Source organism: Lepus europaeus, chromosome 12, assembly GCF_033115175.1.
Source record: "Lepus europaeus isolate LE1 chromosome 12, mLepTim1.pri, whole genome shotgun sequence".
Taxonomy (NCBI): domain Eukaryota; kingdom Metazoa; phylum Chordata; class Mammalia; order Lagomorpha; family Leporidae; genus Lepus; species Lepus europaeus.
Window position 1 is genome coordinate 97,288,279 of NC_084838.1, and position 19,991 is coordinate 97,308,269.

The 19,991-nt window shown below is 42.9% G+C and overlaps 1 protein-coding gene across 1 annotated transcript in view; it reads right to left on the reverse strand.

Annotated features, from left to right (window-relative positions):
• Positions 1–9,011, reverse strand: part of LOC133771078 (spermatogenesis-associated protein 31E1-like) — a 32,582-nt gene extending 23,571 nt beyond the window's left edge. Inside the window, exon 1 of the mRNA XM_062206802.1 lies at positions 8,912–9,011. Coding sequence (XP_062062786.1) covers positions 8,912–9,011 — 100 coding nt within the window. The remainder of the gene's footprint in view (positions 1–8,911) is intronic.
• Between the last annotated feature and the right edge of the window lie 10,980 nt (positions 9,012–19,991).

Sequence of the window (19,991 nt, forward strand, 5' to 3'; positions counted from 1 at the left end):
TCTAAGGACTTTACATTCTTCTCAGCAGTACATGGAACCCTCTCTAGGATTGACCACATACTAGGCCATAAAGCAAGTCTCAGCAAATTCAAAAGAATTAGAATCATACCATGCAGCTTCTCAGACCACAAAGGAATGAAATTGGAAATTGGCAACTCAGGAATCCCTAGAGCACGTGCAAACACATGGAGATTGAACAACATGCTCCTGAATGAACAATGGGTCATAGAAGAAATTAAAAGAGAAATCAAAAATTTTCTGGAAGTAAATGAGGATAACACCACAACATACCAAAACCTATGGGATACAACAAAAGCAGTGTTAAGAGGAAAGTTTATATCAATAGGAGCCTACATCAAGAAATTGGAAAGGCACCAAATAGATGAGCTTTCAAGTCATCTCAAGGATCTAGAAAATCTGCAGCAAGCCAAACCCAAACCCAGTAGGAGAAGAGAAATAATTAAAATCAGAGAAGAAATCAACAGGATTGAATCCAAAAAAACATTACAAAAAATCAGCCAAACGAGGAGCTGGTTTTTTGAAAAAATAAACAAAATTGACACCCCATTGACCCAACTAACTAAAAAAAGAAGAGAAAAGACCCAAATCAATAGGATCAGAGATGAAATGGGAAACGTAACAACAGACGCCACAGAAATAAAAAGAATCATCAGAAATTACTACAAGGACTTGTATGCCAGCAAACAGGGAAATCTATCAGAAATGGACAGATTCTTGGACACATACAACCTCCCTAAATTGAGCCAGGAAGACATAGAAAACCTAAACAGACCAATAACTGACACAGAAATTGAAACAGTAATAAAGGCCCTCCCAACAAAGAAAAGCCCAGGGCCAGATGGATTCACTGCTGAGTTCTACCAGATATTTAGAGAAGAACTAACTCCAATTCTTCTCAAACTATTCAGAGCAATCGAAAAAGAGGGAATCCTCCCAAATTCTTTCTATGAAGCCACCATCACCTTAATTCCTAAGCCAGAAAGAGATGCAACAGTGAAAGAGAATTACAGACCAATATCCCTGATGAACATAGATGCAAAAATCCTCAATAAAATTCTGGCCAATAGAATGCAACAACACATCAGAAAGATCATCCACCCAGACCAAGTGGGATTCATCCCCGGTATGCAGGGATGGTTCAACATTCGCAAAACAATCAACGTAATACACTACATTAACAGACTGCAGAAGAAAAACCATATGATCCTCTCAATAGACGCAGAGAAAGCATTTGATAAAATACAACACCCTTTCATGATGAAAACTCTAAGCAAACTGGGTATGGAAGGAACATTCCTTAATACAATCAAAGCAATATATGAAAAACCCACGGCCAACATCCTATTGAATGGGGAAAAGTTGGAAGCATTTCCACTGAAATCTGGTACCAGACAGGGATGCCCTCTCTCACCACTGCTATTCAATATAGTTCTGGAAGTTTTGGCCAGAGCTATTAGGCAAGAAAAAGAAATTAAAGGGATACAAATTGGGAAGGACGAACTCAAACTATCCCTCTTTGCAGATGATATGATTCTTTATTTAGGGGACCCAAAGAACTCTACTAAGAGACTACTGGAACTCATAGAAGAGTTTGGCAAAGTAGCAGGATATAAAATCAATGCACAAAAATCAACAGCCTTTGTATACACAGGCAATGCCACGGCTGAGGAAGAACTTCTAAAATCAATCCCATTCACAATAGCCACAAAAACAATCAAATACCTTGGAATAAACTTAACCAAAGACGTTAAAGATCTCTACGATGAAAACTACAAAACCTTACAGAAACAAATAGAAGAGGATACCAAAAAATGGAGAAATCTTCCATGCTCATGGCTTGGAAGAATCAATATCATCAAAATGTCTATTCTCCCAAAAGCAATTTATACATTCAATGCAATACCCATCAAGATCCCGAAGACCTTCTTCTCAGATATAGAAAAAATGATGCTGAAATTCATATGGAGACACAGAAGACCTCGAATAGCCAAAGCAATCCTGTACAACAAAAACAAAGCCGGAGGAATCACAATACCTGATTTTAGGACATACTACAGGGCAGTTGTTATCAAAACAGCATGGTACTGGTACAGAAACAGATGGATAGACCAATGGAACAGAATAGAAACACCAGAAATCAATCCAAACATCTACAGCCAACTTATATTTGACCAAAGATCCAAATCTAATCCCTGGAATAAGGACAGTCTATTCAATAAATGGTGCTGGGAAAATTGGATTTCCACATGCAGAAGCTTGAAGCAAGACCCATACCTATCACCTTACACAAAAATTCACTCAACATGGATTAAAGACTTAAATTTACGAACTGAAACCATCAAATTATTAGAGAGCATTGGAGAAACCCTGCAAGATATAGGCACAGGCAAAGACTTCCTGGAAAATACTCCAACAGCACAGGCAGTCAAAACCAAAATTAACATTTGGGATTGCATCAAATTGAGAAGTTTCTGCACTTCAAAAGAAACAGTCAGGAAAGTGAAGAGGCAACCAACAGAATGGGAAAAAATATTCGCAAACTATACTACAGATAAAGGATTGATAACCAGAATCTACAAAGAAATCAAGAAAATCCACAACAACAAAACAAACAACCCACTTAAGAGATGGGCCAAGGACCTCAATAGACATTTTTCGAAAGAGGAAATCCAAATGGCCAACAGACACATGAAAAAATGTTCAAGATCACTAGCAATCAGAGAAATGCAAATTAAAACCACAATGAGGTTCCATCTCACCCCGGTGAGAATGGCTCACATCCAGAAATCTACCAACAACAGATGCTGGAGAGGATGTGGGGAAAAAGGGACACTAACCCACTGTTGGTGGGAATGCAAACTGGTTAAGCCACTATGGAAGTCTGTCTGGAGATTCCTCAGAAACCTGAACATAACCCTACCATACAACCCAGCCATCCCACTCCTTGGAATTTACCCAGAGGAAATTAATTTGGCAAATAAAAAAGCCATCTGCACATTAATGTTTATTGCAGCTCAATTCACAATAGCTAAGACCTGGAACCAACCCAAATGCCCATCAACAGTAGACTGGATAAAGAAATTATGGGACATGTACTCCATAGAATACTATACAGCAGTAAGAAACAACGAAACCCAGTCATTTGCAACAAGATGGAGCAATCTGGAAAACATCATGCTGAGTGAATTAAGCCAGTCCCAAAGAGAAAAATATCATTTGTTTTCCCTGATCGATGACAACTGAGCGCCAAAGGGGAAACCTGCTAAGTGAAATGGACACTATAAGCAACAATGAACTGATCAGCTCCTATCCTGACTTTAGATGTACAATGTAATACTTTATCCTTTTTAGTATTTGTTGTTGTTGTTGTTGTTCTAGTACTATTGGTTGAACTCAGTAATTAACACACAATTATTCTTAGGTGTTTAAATTTTAACTGAAAAGTGATCCCGGTTAAATCTAAGAGTGGAAAAAGAGAGGGAGGAGATGAACAATTTGGAACATGCTCAATCGGTCTGGCCGCAAAGGGTGGAGTTAGAAATGTGCCAGGGGATTCCAACACAATTCCATCAAGATGGCATGTAACAATGCCATCGCACTAGTCCAAGTGATCAATTTCAGCTCACAATTGATAGCTCTGATAGGTCTAAGAGTCAAAGAGATCACACAAACAAGACAAGTATCTGCTAATACTAACTGATAGAATCAAAAAGGGAGAGAAAGATCCAACATGGGAAGTGGGATACACAACAGACTCATAGGATGGCAGATGCCCTAAACAACACTCTGGCCTCAGAATCAGCCCTCAAGGCATTCAGATCTGGCTGAAGAGCCCATGAGACTATAGCAGGCATGGAAAGCCAAGATATCATGGAAAAAAAAAAAAGACCTAAATGAATGATCTCTGTGAGTGAGATCCCAGTGGAAAGAGCGGGGCCGTCAAAGAAGGAGGTACCCTTCTCCGAAGGGGGGAGAGAACCTCCACTTTGAGTATGACCCTATCGGAATAAGATCAAAGTCAGCAAACTCTAAAGGCTTCCATAGCCCTGGCAACTCATGACTAGAGTCTAGGGAGATTACTGACGCCATGAACAGGAGTGTCAAATTGTTAAGTCAGCAACAGGAGTCACTGTGTACTTACACCCCATGCGGGATCTGTCCCTAATGTGTCGTCTAAAGCCAAGTGATGCTAGGACTGGTACTGAAACAGTATTTTTATACTTTGCATTTCTGTGTGGGCGCAGACTGATGAGGTCTTTGCTAATTATATACTGAAGTGATCTTCTGTATATAAAGAGAATTGGAAATGAAAAAAAAAAAAAAACCTGGTGTTAAAATGGAAATGGCATAGAAAATTAATTAGTTTGAAAAAAAAATTATGTAGGATCTCTGTCTTTAATGTGCTGTACATTGCTATTTAATGCTATAATTAGTAATCCAATGGTAGTTTTTTCACTTGATGTTGCTATATGGGCAAAATGTTGAAATCTTTACCTAATATATACTAAACTGATCTTCTGTATACAAAGAGAATTGAAAATGAATCTTTACACGAATGGAAGGGAAAAGGGAGCGGGAGGGGGGAGGGTTGCGGGCGGGAGGGAAGTTATGGGAGGGGGGGAAGCCATTGTAACCCATAAGCTATACTTTGGAAATTTATATTCATTAAATAAAAGATTTAAAAAAAAAGAAAGACAACTTTATTAGAATAAATTTAATGGCACTACTCACATGAAATGATAAGGAATAAATTGTTCAGATGTGTGCATTCTGATCATGCTTTCCAAACACTCCTTAACATCATAGGCCCCTTACTTATTTCCTGGGGTGGCTGGGAATTTTTTTTCAGAAATTTTTTTTCTCCCACAGATGAATGTATCCAAGATTGACATTTGACCTGAGATAAGTCCTCTTGTTGGTAGATTATTTTTAAATTGTTTCATTTATTTTTTTTAAGATTTATTTTTTTTTACTTGAAAGTCACAGTTATACAGATAGAGGAGAGGCAGAGAGAGAGAGAGAGCAAGAGCAAGAGAGAGAGAGAAAGAGAGAGAGAGAGAAAGAGAGAGATTGAGAGCTTTCATCTATTGGTTCAGTCCTCAGGTGGCTGCAATGGCCAGTGCTGGGCCAGGCCAAATTCAGGAGCCTGGAGCTTCTTCAGGGTCTCTCAGGTGGATGGCAGGGGCCTACACACTTGGGCCATCTTTGCTGCTTTTCCCAGGCCACTAAAAGGGAGCTGAATCCAAAGTGGAGCAGCCAGGACTCGGAGCAGTGCCTATGTGGGGTGCCGGGGCCACAGGCAGGGCCCTTACCTGCTGGGCCACAATGCCAGCCACTGCTGGTGACTTTTGTTTACTTGTATGTGAGGTGTGCATGTATGTGTATCTTCCAAGTTTTCTTCCAAGTGTACTTTCGCGATTAGGAAAAAGTAGAAATAATAACAGCAAGATTTCCCTCCTGGGAAAATAGGTTAGAGATACTACCCATGAAGAATTATGAAAACTGGATATTCAAGTTAGCTTTGGGAGGATGGTTTTGCACTTCCTGTGTAGAGTTTTTGTTTAAGAGGACCCAGTAGACCGTACAGTTGCACGTATTTGCTTCTCTTGCTTGGGGCAGAATTTTACTTGTCGCCTTGCAGAGAGTATTGTGGTCCCTTGGAAGAGAAGCAGTAAGAGGCAGCCTGGACTTAGCCGCACTACCCTTCCTCTCGTGTACAATCAGTGATGTCCCCATTCTTCTGTCAGCCTGTGATCTGGAGAAAAGACGAGAGAGCAGAGCCACGGTTGTCTTCTGAAGGCCTTTGTTTTCATAAACTGAGGTCTGGGGGCTGCTTGTGATCACAGCGTAACCTAGCCTACCCCTGACTGATACGGGGAACATGAAATACGCGACATTTCTATGAACATCTTGAGACGCATGCTTGGGATTGCACAGTGAGTCAGGATAGACAATTTGGGGGTGGGTTTGGGAACTTTCTCTCTTTCTTTTTAAAATTTATTAGAGAAGTAGAGTTACAGAGAGAGAGAGAGAGAGAGAGAGAGAGAGAGAGAGAGAAAGGTCTTTCATCTGCTGGTTCACTCCCCAGATGGCCGCAATAGCTGGAGCTGAGCCAATCCGAAGCCAGGAGCTTCTTCCGGGTCTCCCATGTGAATGCAGGGGCCCAAGGACTTGGACCATCTTCTACTGCTTTCCCAGGCTACAGCAGAGAGCTGGATCAGAAAAGGAGCAGCCGAGACTAGAACTGGTGCCTGCACTGCAGTGCCCGCACTAGAACTGGGATGCCAGCACTGCAGGCGGAGGCTTAGCCCACTGTGCCATAGCGCCAGGCCCGAATGGACACATTTTTTAAGGAGAACAGTGTAGTGGGAAAAGAAGAGGCGTGGCCTAGGGGAAAAGTCACTGCCAAGGTCACGGTACAAGAGGGAAGAGCTACAAAAAAACAGAAGAAAATATTCAACCAAGATGTGGCAGACAGGCGTGGTACTAGCAGAAGCAGCCAGTGGGGAAGCTACAGGGGTCAGATGCCGTATTATGAGAGAAAAGAGCCTTAGGATCTCCCTTGAAAATGCGTCCTGAGAATTTCTGCTGCAGTGGTTTTGGTGGAGTTGTGGGGAAGGAAGTCGGTTTTCCTGGGGTGACAGAGGGAGTCCACGCAGGGGAGGCAGGAAGCTGATGGAGACCATTCCTTTAAGAGAAGAGAAATGGGACAGCAGTAACCAGTGGCTCTTCATGGTTGTGATTTTTCCACTGATTTGGCATACAATGTTGCTCTTAGACAGGAAGGGTGAGTTTTCTTCCCACACAATTTCTCTTACGTGCATTTAAAGTTGTTTGGGATACGTGATGCTGTGTAATGTATAACAAAGTTTGTAATGTTTTGTGCTAGCATTGAGACTTCTGACAACTGGAGCGAATGCTTGATGTAGTGGTTAGGACTCTCTCTGCAACACCCTGCCTGATATCCAGAGTGCCTGGGTTTGAGACCTGCCACCGCTCCCTGATTACAGCTTCCTGATGATGTACACCTTGGTAGGCAGCAGAGAGTGGCTCAACTAGTAAGAGTCTCTGCCACCCATGTGGGACACCCAGATTGAATTCCTGGCTCCTGGCTTTTGCCTGGCCCAGCTCTGGCTGTTGTGGGCATTTGGGGACAGAACCAGCAAAGATATCTGTCTGTCTGTTTGTGTCTCTGCCTTTCAATAAATAACATTTTAAAAACTTTGAATAATGATAAAGATTGTATTTAAATAACATCTTCATAGGAGATTTTTTTCTTTTTAAACAATTATTTGAAAAGCAGAGTGACCAAGAGAGGGGAAGAGACAGACTTTTATACCTATTAATTCACATCCCAAATACCATACCTACCAGGGCTGGGCCAGGCTGAAGAGCCGGGAACTTGGGTGGCAGGAACCCAAGCACTTGAACCATCACTCCATGCCTCCCAGGTGCATTAGCAGGAAGCTGTAACAGAAGTGCAGAGTAGCTGGTACTGGAACTGGTGTTCCAATATGGGACACAGGCATCCCAAGCAGTGGTTTAACTAGCTGTATACAGTGCCTGTGAAACCCTCACTCACATGGTCATGTGTTATCTTTAAGTACATGCTAATCCTTTTAATTTATTATCTTTTAAAAAGTGTAATTTTAGGCCGGCACCATGGCTCAATAGGCTAATCCTTTATCTGCGGCGCTGGCACCCCGGATTCTAGTCCAGGTTGGGGCGCCGATTCTGTCCGGGTTGCTCCTTTTCCTGTCCAGCTCTCTGTTGTGGCCTGGGAGTGCAGTGGAGGATGGCCCAAGCTTGGGCCCTGCACCACATGGGAGACCAGGAGAAGCACCTGGCTCCTGGCTTCGGATCAGCATGATGCGCCGGCCACAGCACGCCGGCCTCAGTGGCCATTAGGGGGTGAACGGCAAAAGGAAGACCTTTCTGTCTGTCTCTCTCTCACTGTCCACTCTGCCTGTCAAAAAAAAAGTGTAATTTTAATCTTTTTTTTAAAGATTTATTTACTTATTTGAAAGTCAGAGTTACACAGAGAGAGAAGGAAGGGCAGAGAGAGACATCTTCCATTCGATGGTTCACTCCCCAATTGGCTGCAACGGCTGGAGCTGTGCAGATCCGAAGCCAGGATCCAGGAGCTTCTTCTGGGTCTCCTACAAGGGTGCAAGGGGCCCAAGGACTTGGGCCATCTTCTACTGCTTCCCCAGGCCATAGCAGAGAGCAGGATCGGAAGTGGAGCAGCCGGGACTCGAATGGCACCTATATGGGATGCTGGCACTGCAGGTGGCAGCTTTACCCACTATACCACAGCACCAGCCCCTTAATTTATTATCTTTAAATTTATCTTCTTATATTTGAAGCAGAGAAATTATAGGAAAGAGTACTCTTAACACATGTCATTTGTTTATTTTCTTTATTTGAAAGAAGAGAAAGAGAAAAGTAGAGAGTGACACAGAAAGCTCTCGCATCCCCTGGTTCACTCCCCAAATGCCCAGGACAGGCAGGGCTGGTCCAGGAGTCAGAAACTCAGTGTGGCTCTCCCATGAGTACTTGCAGGGCCCCAAGCACTTGAGTCATCATGTGCTGCCTCCCAGGATGTCTATTAGCAGGAAACTGGAATCGGGCGCAGAGCTGGAACTCAAACCCAAGCACTCCAATTCGGGATGCAGATATTCCATGAAGCTAGTTCATTACAGTGCCAAATGCCCACCTTGGGAGCCAGCACCAAACCTGCTTCTCCTCATGGTTCTACCACCTTGAGACTTTCAGGTTATTCTGGTGTCATCCAGCCAAACGGTGGCCAGAAAGAAAAAAGAGTGAGGGACCGTGCAGCCAGTTCCTAAACTCCTCAACTCACATGTAGTGCACATGGCTTTTCACTCACTTTCCACTGGTGGGGACGACCCACAGGATCCATGATGAGCAAGGAGGGCCGGAGGTGTACAGTTCTTATCTGGAGCCACTCTCCAGCCGTGATGCTTCATGGTGACAAGGGAACAGTCAACTAGCTGTCTGGGTCAGGAGGCCAGTCACCTTTTGTTGCTGGCCACCAACAGAATTGCTGCATTCCTAAGTATGTATAGGCGTGGTTTGACTTGCTGTTGGTCCGAGTCACCAGGTATGGGCGTAGGAGCTGTGAGGGAAGCAGAAGGTAAGTCTAGCCACAGCACCTGAGATTTTAGGTACAGTAGGAATGCAAGTGCACTCCAAAAAGTTTGTGGAAAGATGGAATTAAAAGGTAACTTTTGTAGCAAATGCATCTTGAAATCCATGCATTGTTTTTTCCTAATATATGTTATCCATGAACTTTTTGAAGACCCCTTGTACAAGTTATAATTGAAATATAAGAAAGGAAAGCAGGTGGTAGGAGAAAAAAAAACATTTAAAATCCTGTTGCAGTTAAGGATACCAGAAGTATCATGTGCAATTGAACTTTTTCTGGAAATTCTATAAATTGATAAGGAACAAGATTGCTTGACCATTTTTAAATTAAAACGACCGATGTAACATATTTTAGGAAAAGCTAGAAGACTGAGATATTTTTAAACAGCTTCTTTTGATTAGTTCAGAATCAGTTTTGTATGTGAGAGGAAACAAGAGCTTTGTGCTCCAAGAAACAGCAGCATTCTCAAATGTTCACTCCCGCCTGGGGCAGGGGGGTAACTGTGTCCAGTCCAAGCTGTCTGTGAGAGGGCAATTTGGACAAGAAACAGTCACTGGCTCACTTTGGGTTTGTTGATGCCTCTTGATTTATTTGCCTTTTAATCATTTGCTAATCTGTGAAATCACTCTTCCTTACTGATGGTTGCAGGTACAGTAATAATAATGACCACTCACAGAGGCCTCCCTGTAGAGAGCCGTGCAGACCCTTGAGTCAGTTTTGGGTGGCACACAAGTCAGATTCCATCCTTGGTGGGAGGATCTGTCATGAGTTCTTTAATGTTCTTGAGCCTTGGTTTTCTCATCTGGAAAATACAAATATTGGCAACACAAAGTCAGAAGATCCATGAATTAATAAATATGAAAGTGCTGCACAAGACAGAGACTACTAAACACAAACTGATGAAACAGCTGTAAAATGCAGAAAAATATCAGGGTTCTGTGAGTGAAAGCAACATGTAGTACACCTGTCATGGGGTCCCACACTTGGAAGGTGCCAAAAAAGAAAAATAAAATAAATTGAACATGAGAGATGGAGAAATGTTAGAACGACAGACAGCAGAACAACATGAAGTAGTGTTCTAACTCATTTACAATGATAAGGCTTATATTCAAAATTGTCAAAAGCCTGTACCTGTAACACACACAGAGCACACACTTAATGCTAAGCTTGTAAGCAAAGAGATTTAAAGGTGAAAGGGAACTTTGGATCTTAAGTTTCACCAGGACCTCACCTTTTCTGAGTACTGGAAGAGATGATAGGTGTGACACTATTGCCTTTTCCAAAAGCTAGCTTTTATGGGAAATCCTAACAGATATGAAAGATGACAAAGAAAATTTGATAAAGCCACGTAAGTAATGCCCATGAAGTGATCATCACAAGTGTTTAAATGGGATGAAAGATGGGGGGAAAAAACCCTAAGAACCATTGAAAAGCAGCAATTGATCCTAAAGAACAGAACTGAGGGATGGGTGTTGGCCTAGCTGTTAAGACTTGGGTTAGGAATCTGTGTCTCACATAGGAGTGCCTGGTTTAATACCCAGCTCTGGCTACTGACTTGAGCTTTCTGCTGATGCGGATCCTGGGAAGCAGTGTGGTGGCTCAAGTACTTGAGTTTCTGCCATCCATGTACAAGACTTGGATTACGTTCCCAGCTCTTGACTTCACCCAGCTTTAGCTCCTTGCCATTATGGATATTTGCAGAACAAACCAATGGAGCTCTCTGTATCTCTCAAATAAGCAACACAATTTTTAGAAGAATAGCACTGTGGCCGGCGCCGAGGCTCGCTAGGCTAATCCTCCGCCTTGCGGCACCGGCACACCAGGTTCTAGTCCCGGTCGGGGCGCCGGATTCTGTCCCGGTTGCCCCTCTTCCAGGCCAGCTCTCTGCTGTGGCCCGGGAGTGCAGTAGAGGATGGCCCAAGTGCTTGGGTCCTGCACCGGCATGGGAGACCAGGAGAAGCACCTGGCTCCTGGCTTCGGATCAGCGCGGTGCGCCGGCCGCAGTGGCCATTGGAGGGTGAACCAACGGCAAAGGAAGACCTTTCTCTCTGTCTCTCTCTCTCACTGTCCACTCTGCCTGTCCAAAAAAAAAAAAAAAGAATAGCACTGTAATTATAGATTGGAGACCTACATTTTCCCTATTTTCAAACATGAACAATGGCTTCTTATTATAAAAGGTATTTATGTTCATTATAGAAAAAGCCACCATGTAGATAAGCAAAAATTTTAACATTAAAAATTATTTTTAATTCTTCAACCTAAAGTTAATGACTCTTAACAGCTTTGTATATATTTTGTCAGATGCACATATGTATGTGTATTCTGTAAAAATTTGAATCTTGCATACAAATAGTTTTATAATATGTTTTTTCTTTGAAATATATCATGAACAACTTTTCACGTCATTAAATAGCTTCGTGTTACATTTCTAATGAACACATGGCACTGCATTGCATAGGGCATAATTTAACTAGTTCTCTGCTGAATTAAATTGATTTCCAGTTATTTCCCACTAGAGACAGAGCCACACTGGATAAATTTAGGAACACATCTCTGTTTGCATCTTTCATGATTCCTCAAAGTCAGGGCTGGAAATGGAACCCCAGGCTCAGAAGTCTCCATTGACGTATATGGCTCCCTAGTTGTCCTATGGAAAGTTTTGGGTAGTATCTGTGTTAAAATGAAGTTTAAAGAAGTGTTGGATATTAGAGAATCCCTCAACTTTGCCTCAGTTCTTGGGGAAAGTTATTGAAAGGTAGTTTGTGTTCAAATAAGTGCAAACTGGTAAGCTCCGTCTTTATTGGTGCCTTTGAGAACAAGTCAATCTCAAAAGATGGAACTGAAATCATTATTATAATTGAGTCAGGGAGCCCAAAGGTATATTTAATTTAGAAAAATATTATTAATTACCGAGTTCCCAGGTGGCCAAGTGAATGTTTTCCTGGGTAATCTTGATCCTGTTTGAGGCCACCTTCATGTGAATTACCACCATTTCCATCTGTAAACAAGAACCTATAAAAGAGTCCTCATTAGGCAATTAAATGTGTATTTTCTTAAAGACAGTAAATTAGGTAAGTGAATCTGTAAGGAAGTACAGATAGTGTACCTAAACGAAACTATTAATTTATTCTTCACAATTTTGTTTTTATTGCCAGTCACGTACTACTTTCATTGAAGTTTATATTAAATTCCCTTATTAATTATGTTATTGATCCATTATAAAACACTTATGAGCACTTACTATGTGACAGGACTTGGGGATACAGAGAGAACTTACTGTCTTGGCCAGTGTTGTGGTACAGTAGGTTCTACCTCCACTTACAATGCTGGCATCCCATAGTGGGGTGATGGTTCAAATCCCAGCTGCTCTGCTTCTAATACAGCTTTCTGCTAATGTACCTAGGAAGGTAATAAATGACTACTTGGGCCCTTGCCACCCATGTGGGAGACTGAGATGGATTTCCTGGCTCCTGGTTTTGGCTTGGCCCAGCCCTGGTTGTTGTGGCCATTTGAGGAGTGAACCAGTAGATGAAAGAGCTCTCTCTCTCTCTCTCTCTCTCTCTCTCTCTCTCTCTTTGTATGTATTATATGCGTCTCCCTTTTCCTATCAGTCTGGCTTTCAAATAAATAAATAACTTTTCTGATATGGAACTTAAATTTTTTTTAAAAAGATTTATTTATTTATTTGAAAGGCAGAGTTACAGAGAGGCAGAGGCAGAGAGAGTTGGACTGATCCAGAGCCAGGAGCCAGGAGCTTCTTCTGGATCTCCCACGCCGGTGCAGGGGCCCAAGCACTTGGGCCATCTTCTACTGCTTTCCCAGGTCATAGCAGAGAGCTGGATTGGAAGTAGTGAATGAACAAATGGATTATAATATCAAATAATGCCTTAAAAAATTCCTTATCTTCAATATGAAGATAATATTGCAGTCCATTGGGTTATTATGAGAACTGAAAGTCTATGTGGAAATTATTTACCATATATGTGTGTGTTAACTGTTCTTTCTCTTTTTTCTTAGCTTTTGGAAATGAGTGACTTAATACAAATCATTGAATTTTCAGTTTAAGAAATTAGCAAATTCTGTATTGCACAAAAGAAGAAGATATAGATTTAGATAAACATTTGTAAAGTGTTTTGCTTTGTTTTTTTGAGCCAAATTACATAGCAGCCGCTCCCTGGCAGAGAAAGTCAACTTGAGCCTTCACATGAGGTTGTTCTGTTGAATCAGGTTTTCAGGTGCATCTCTTGCCACAGCTGTCTTGCATTGCTACGCACAAGAGGCAGGACCTCAGGAGAATTGTACCTTTCATATCCCTGGCTCTGCTTCCTCCAGAGGCAGTCCTACCAGATGATTCTTAAAGTTCCTTTCAGGACTGAAACACGTTATCCACTTTTGAATGAGTTCTTCCCCTGTAGATGCACCTGAAAAGGTGACTGCCCTGCCCCAGATTGTCCTTGAAAAGAAATTTAGACCTAAACCTCCCCAGAATGATAGAAACTGGACTAATGACTTTTTTCAAAATTCTGTTTGACTAAAAAAGTGAGGGAAAAAAATCAACTGTAGAAAGTTCCAGTTGTAAGTTTTTAAAGATTGTTTGTTTATTTGAAAGGCGGAGTTACAGAGAGAGGAGGAGGGGGAGAAGAGAGAGAGAGAGAGGGAGAGAGAGAGAGGGAGAGAGGGAGAGAGGTCTTCCATCCACTGGTTTATTCCCCAGTTGGCAGCAATGATGGCCCAGGTTGGGTGAGGCCAAAGACAGGAGCCAGGAGCTTCTTCTGGGTCTACTACCTGGGTGTAGGGGGCCCAAGGACTAATGCATCTTTTGTAGGTTCATTACTGGGGAACTGTCTTGGAAATGCAAGCTGCTGGATCTTGAACCAGTGCCCATATGGGATGCCAGCAGGCTGCCAGCATCACAGGTACTGTGCCACAACACTGGCCTCTCCAATTACAATTCAGGGAAGACACCTGTAAACTAGGAGAAACTGAAAAGCCATAGATACACATCTTATCACATCAAAAATAAAGAGATAATGTGGGGGCTGGTGTTGTGGCGCAGTGGGTTAATGCCCTGGCCTGAAGCGCCAGCATCCCATATGGGCGCCGGTTCGAGTCCCGGGTGCTCTTCTAATCCAGCTCTCTGCTATGGCCTGGGAAAGCAGTAGAAGATGGCCCAAACCCTTGGGCCCCTGCACCTGTGCAGGAGACCCAGAGGAAGCTCCTGGATCCTGGCTTTGGATCAGCGCAGCTCCAGCCATTGCAGCCAACTGGGGAGTAAACCATCGGATGGAAGACCTCTCTCTCTTTCTCTGCATCTCCTCTGTGTAACTCTGACTTTCAAATAAATAAATAAATCTTTAAAAAAAGAGATAATGTGATTATTGATATTTATTTAAAAATTAACCGCATTTATTGAGTGCTTACTATGTCCCTCATGTGCTTTACCTTGTGTAATTGTCCTAACAGCCCAAAACGTTAAGGGTGTTTTCTTTCAAGGACACAGATATGAAAACCAAGTGAGGTTATGCAGCTGATCATGGATGTGAACGGCAACACTGTGGGAAACATTCAGGTCTAGCTGATACCAAGCCCCATGCATGTAACTACTTGCTGCTTTTTTTCCTTCCTTCCTTTCTTCCTTCCTTCCTTCCTTCCTTCCTCCCTTCCTTCTTCCTCCCTCCCTCCCTCCCTCCCTTCTTTCTCTCTCTCTCTCTCTCTCTCTATCTCTCTCTCTCTCTTTCTCTCTTTCTTTCATTGAGAGAAATAGAAAGGAACGCAGAGAACACACTCCCATCTACTTGTTCACTCCACCATCGCCTACAATGACAGAAGTTGGGAACTCAGTCGGGTCTTCCACAAGGTTGGCAGGAGCTCAGTTACTTGAACCATCACTGCTGCCTTCCAGGGTGTGTGTGAGCGGGAAGCTGGAGTCAGAAACCGGGGCAGGGAGTTGAACCCAGTACTCTCATGTGGGATGAAGCTGTCTTAAGTGGTGTAATAACCACTAGGCCAAATGTCTGCCTCAGTTGCTTACTTTTGTTGCCAGCCATTGTCACCAACAAGCCAACTTTCTCGCTGAAGTCTTCATCATAGCTTTCCATGAAGTCTGTTGAACTTGTTTTTTCCATCTGCAATAATGCATTTAGTTTTACCTCAGAGGGGCCAGTGGACTCGCTTTAAAGAAAAGTGGACCCCGTCAACTTTAAACAGAGCCGGAGGTCACCTTATAGCATCTGAAACTCCAATGGTGGCATCTTTTCATCGGAGCTTGGGGTATGATTTTAAGGATTTTTTTCTTCTCTTTCCAGTGAAAAGACCAATACCAGCTTGATTCTTCCCTGAAACTAATAATGAATAAAGATGTATTTTCAAACTAAAGCTTCAAACTTTTTCCCCTATAACATCATGAAAACTAGAAATAATCTACTAAAAACACTGGCCAGCCTCTGAGGGTTAAACAACCCAGTGGCATAACACATGAGGCTTGATTTTGAGGTGGAGGAGAGAATCTTTGGGATATTGGGAGATGACATTTCCGTGTTTCTGCAAATACATTTGCATTCCCCAGCCTTTGGGGGTTTAATCAACCCAGTGGCATAATGCGTAGAATTTGAGTTTGAGATGGGGGAGAGCATATCTGGGATATTTGGCTCCTGGCCATTTGGGGGAGTGAACGCAGATGGAAGACCTATTTCTCTTTCTCTCCCTTTCTCTCTTCCTCTTTCTCTGTGACCCTGCCTTCCAGATAAGTAAATGGTCCTAAAATACTAATGAGTCCTCAAACTGACAGAATTTAAGTTGAATGTAGTGTTTAAAAGCAGTCAATTGATGAAATGCACAGAAAATTGCTTACATTTTTATATAAATGTATAGTTGCCAGAGTGTGGGTAGGGAAAACTTCTGGGGGAATCAGTGCTTGCTGTATTGAGTACAATTGCAGTTAGAAGTAGATGGTTTTGTGTTTGCAGAGGGTACTTGTGGTTTAGGAGAGATTGAAAATATGTCATTATGCATTCTCTGATGCAGTTAGCTACCTCCACCACACGGGCACACATATGCACACCTCTCAGATGTGGAAACGAGGTGCCTCCTGGAGTCTGGTTCTTAGCCCAGCTTTTGCAAGGTCCACGTTGTGTAATTTTTAAAAACACAGTGGTGGATATGAAGGAATAGGCACTGGGCTTTGATTGAAAGACAAGTAGGTATAATGGGATCCTAACTATTCCTCCCACCTTCCATGCTTCCTCTCGCTTCCTCTATGCTTAATTTTAGTTCCTTCCACACTGGTGCTGGCATCAGAGAAAAGGCGTACAAGAAAAAAATTTTTATAAAACTCAGATCTTGAGGGAGACATAAGGGATTTGGAGGGCAGCAGGGAGTGTGGAATGTGGCAGCAGATATATAAGAATCTAGTTTGAACATGATCCTGAAGCCTGGGCTTCAGCCGTGGAAGCCGCTGTGCATTCTTTGTTGTTGTTTGTCAGGTCATCTCCTCTGGCTTGATTGGTTTTCGACAAACCAGCTTTGAGTGTTGTTTCAGATGGAATTCTTTAGTTGTTAGCAACAGAAATTGTGGTTAAATTAAGTGCTAATAATAATAGCACCAGACCAATAGAAACCACTGTGGTTGCTTTTGCTGCTGTAACTACGAGAAATAACCAAGCTTCAGAAAGTACAGGAATCAAGGCGGCTTCAATCCAGGTAGCCCTAAAATGGACAATATAATGGACGTCCCATCACTGATCCGAATCTACTCCAGCCCCGACTGATTTGTGAAGGTGTCAACTCCCGTGTGGAAAGTCCTCAGGGCCAGCATTGTGGCGTACCAGATAAAGCTCTGCCTGCAGTGCTGGCATCCCATGCAGGAGCCAGTCCTGTCCCAGCTGCTCCACTTCCTTCATCTGTGATGGACTTCCTTTGCAGAATTAGGTGAATGTGTATATATTAGAGCACTCCCCAAACGTTCATGGAGAATGGAATTAAAATATAAGTTTAGGGGTGGGCATTTGGCCTAGTGGCTAAAATACCTGTATCCCTCATTGGAATGCCTGGGTTTGATTCCTGGCTCCAGCTCCTGGTTCCAGCTTCCTGCTAAAGCAGACCCTGGGAGGCAACAGTGATGCCTCAAATATTTGGGTGTCTGCCACTCGTGTGAGAGACCTGGATTCAGTTCCCAGCTCCTGACTTTGGGCCCAGTCGGGAGCTATCGTGGGCATTTGGAGAATGAAACAGCAGATGGGAGATGTCTCTTTCTCCCTGTCAAATTTAAAAGAAAATATATATTTATTTTGGTGTGAAAAAATTTTAAATCTATGCATTATTATTATTATTATTTTTTTGACAAGCAGAGTAGATAGAGAGAGAGAGAGACAGAGAGAAAGGTCTTCCTTTTGCAGTTGGTTCACTCTCCAATGGCCGCTGCGGCCGGCGCATCTCGCTGATCCGAAGCCAGGAGCAGGTGCTTCTCCTGGTCTCCCATGGGGTGCAGGGCCCAAGCACTTGGGCCATCCTCCACTGCTTTCCCGGGCCATTGCAGAGAGCTGGCCTGGAAGAGGGGCAACCGGGATAGAATCCAGCGCCCCAACCAGGACTAGAACCCGGGGTGCTGGTGCTGCAAGGCGGAGGATTAGCCTGTTAAGCCACGGCACCGGCCGCATTATTTTTTCATAACATGAATATTCCATGAACTTTCTGAGACCATATCATATACATGTATGTGTGTATATGCATATATACATTATATGAATACTCATCATATTAATAATGGACTTTCCGTGTGATAGATCATGCCTGTATGTTCTACAGAGATCATAGAAGAGAAAAATGAAAGGTGATAGAATCAATCCACTCCCTTCTGCAGAGTCCTTGGCACAGGTCAAGGGAGGCAGGTGGAAAGGCACAGAAGGGAGAAAGGGAACTTCTTTTGCAACTAACCTGGTACCACAAGTTCATGGCCCCAGATCTGAAATTTTCCTAAGGAATATCTATAAGATCCAAAAGTGCATTTATTTTAGAAATTAACATGCACTTTACCTCCAAGGTAAAGTTCGTATTTATTTTTTTTTCAGATTAAAAGAGGTGCTGCAAATGATTATGAAAGTAAAACATATCAAGTATAACAACAAATGCAGGAAAATGTCTAAATTTAAATGGTTAAAAAATACAAGTAATGCAATCATCCCAGACCATCATTGTTCAAATTTGGTGTATATACTTCTAGATATTTTTAGTAACTATAGCAACCGCATTTCTGCATTACGGCAGAAAATTGCTACTACCTCTGCAAACGTCACACGCCTGGGAAGGCACTGTAAAGGGAAAGGTGCCACTTGGGGCACTTTATCTGAGTGCTTTTTCAAACCCCCACGACAAGAAACTGAAACTTAATCCAAGTCTCCCATGGGGATGGTAGAGACCCGCTGACTCCCAGAGTGCACACTGGATAGGAAGTGGAGTGGGGATTCAAATGCAGGTACTCCACTATGTGATGCAGGTGTCCAAGTGGCAGCTTAACCCACTGCGCCAAATGTGTATCTTCTTACGGCTACATGATATCTTATTAAAAATAGCAGCTAATTTTTTTTATTATTTCCATATCCTGTAACAGACAACAATAGGATGACATACATAATCTCATTAAATCTCTACCCAAATCCTACAAGCTCAGGTTTTATGGTCTCTGCTTTAAAGGGGAAGAAACTGAAGTTCAGGAAGATGAGGTTGTTCAGGTGACAAAGCTGACAAGCCACTATGTACTGATGTGTTTATGCACCTCTTCCATTAAAAAATTCTGATTTTATTTAAGGTATACACGTTTCATGTATTTCATATATAGAGATTCAGGCACATAGTGATACTTCCCACTCTACCCTCCCTCCCGCCCACACTCCCACCCTCTTTCCTCCTCCCTCTCCTATTCCCGCTCTTATTTTTTACAAAGATCTATTTTCAGTTAACTTTATACTCACAAGTTTAACCTTACACTGAGTAAAGAGTTCAACAAATAGTATGAAAAAAATAAAACGCTGTTCTGAGATGCGGTGATCTTTACCAGCCCTTGTCTCGCTGGCTGGGCAACAGTGTAAAAGTCCTGAGGTTGCTTGGCTGTGGTGACGGAGGGGAGGCGTGATGGATGAGGGCAATGCACTGAGTTGATTGTCCTTCACATCTCTCATCATGAGCTGGCTAGAAGCTGGTAAAGGAGGAGGGGGATTTATCGGTGAGCCCACGTGGGAGTGTGTCTGGGGTTGCAGTCTTTTGGGACAGACACTAGACGGCAAAACCAAGCAAAATCAGACAGGAGCTCCCAGCCCAGACAAGTGTTGCTGGTTGCTTCAGAGATACATCATTTCTGTCCTTAGAACAGGGTGAGGCTGCCCCAGGTCTCCACTCCTTTTTGACAAGTGAGACCTCAAGACAGGTGATGTACCTGGACCACTCGTTTCCTGTTGCCTCCTTCTCTCTGCTTGGCTGTCTTGCCTCCTTCTGATACCTTCTTTCTCCTCGAGCTTCAGCCTCCTTTACTCCATACTCTTTGACATTACACTAATCCCCCACACACACACGCCCCTTCCTGGCGCTCGAAAGTCCTAGCTTACCTCTGGGCCAATCTATCCACTCTCCAAGTCTTCTCGGTTTGAGGGTGAAGGAGAGTGAAGTCTGTGGAAGTTAAGTGAATCCTCTAAGATTTTCCACTACTGGTTCAACAAATATGCATTGAGTTGCAAAGGAAGTGACTATGTGAAGCAGGTGGTGTATCCAGGATTCAGGAGTCAACAGCCAGGTATAACAATTTCAGCTGGAA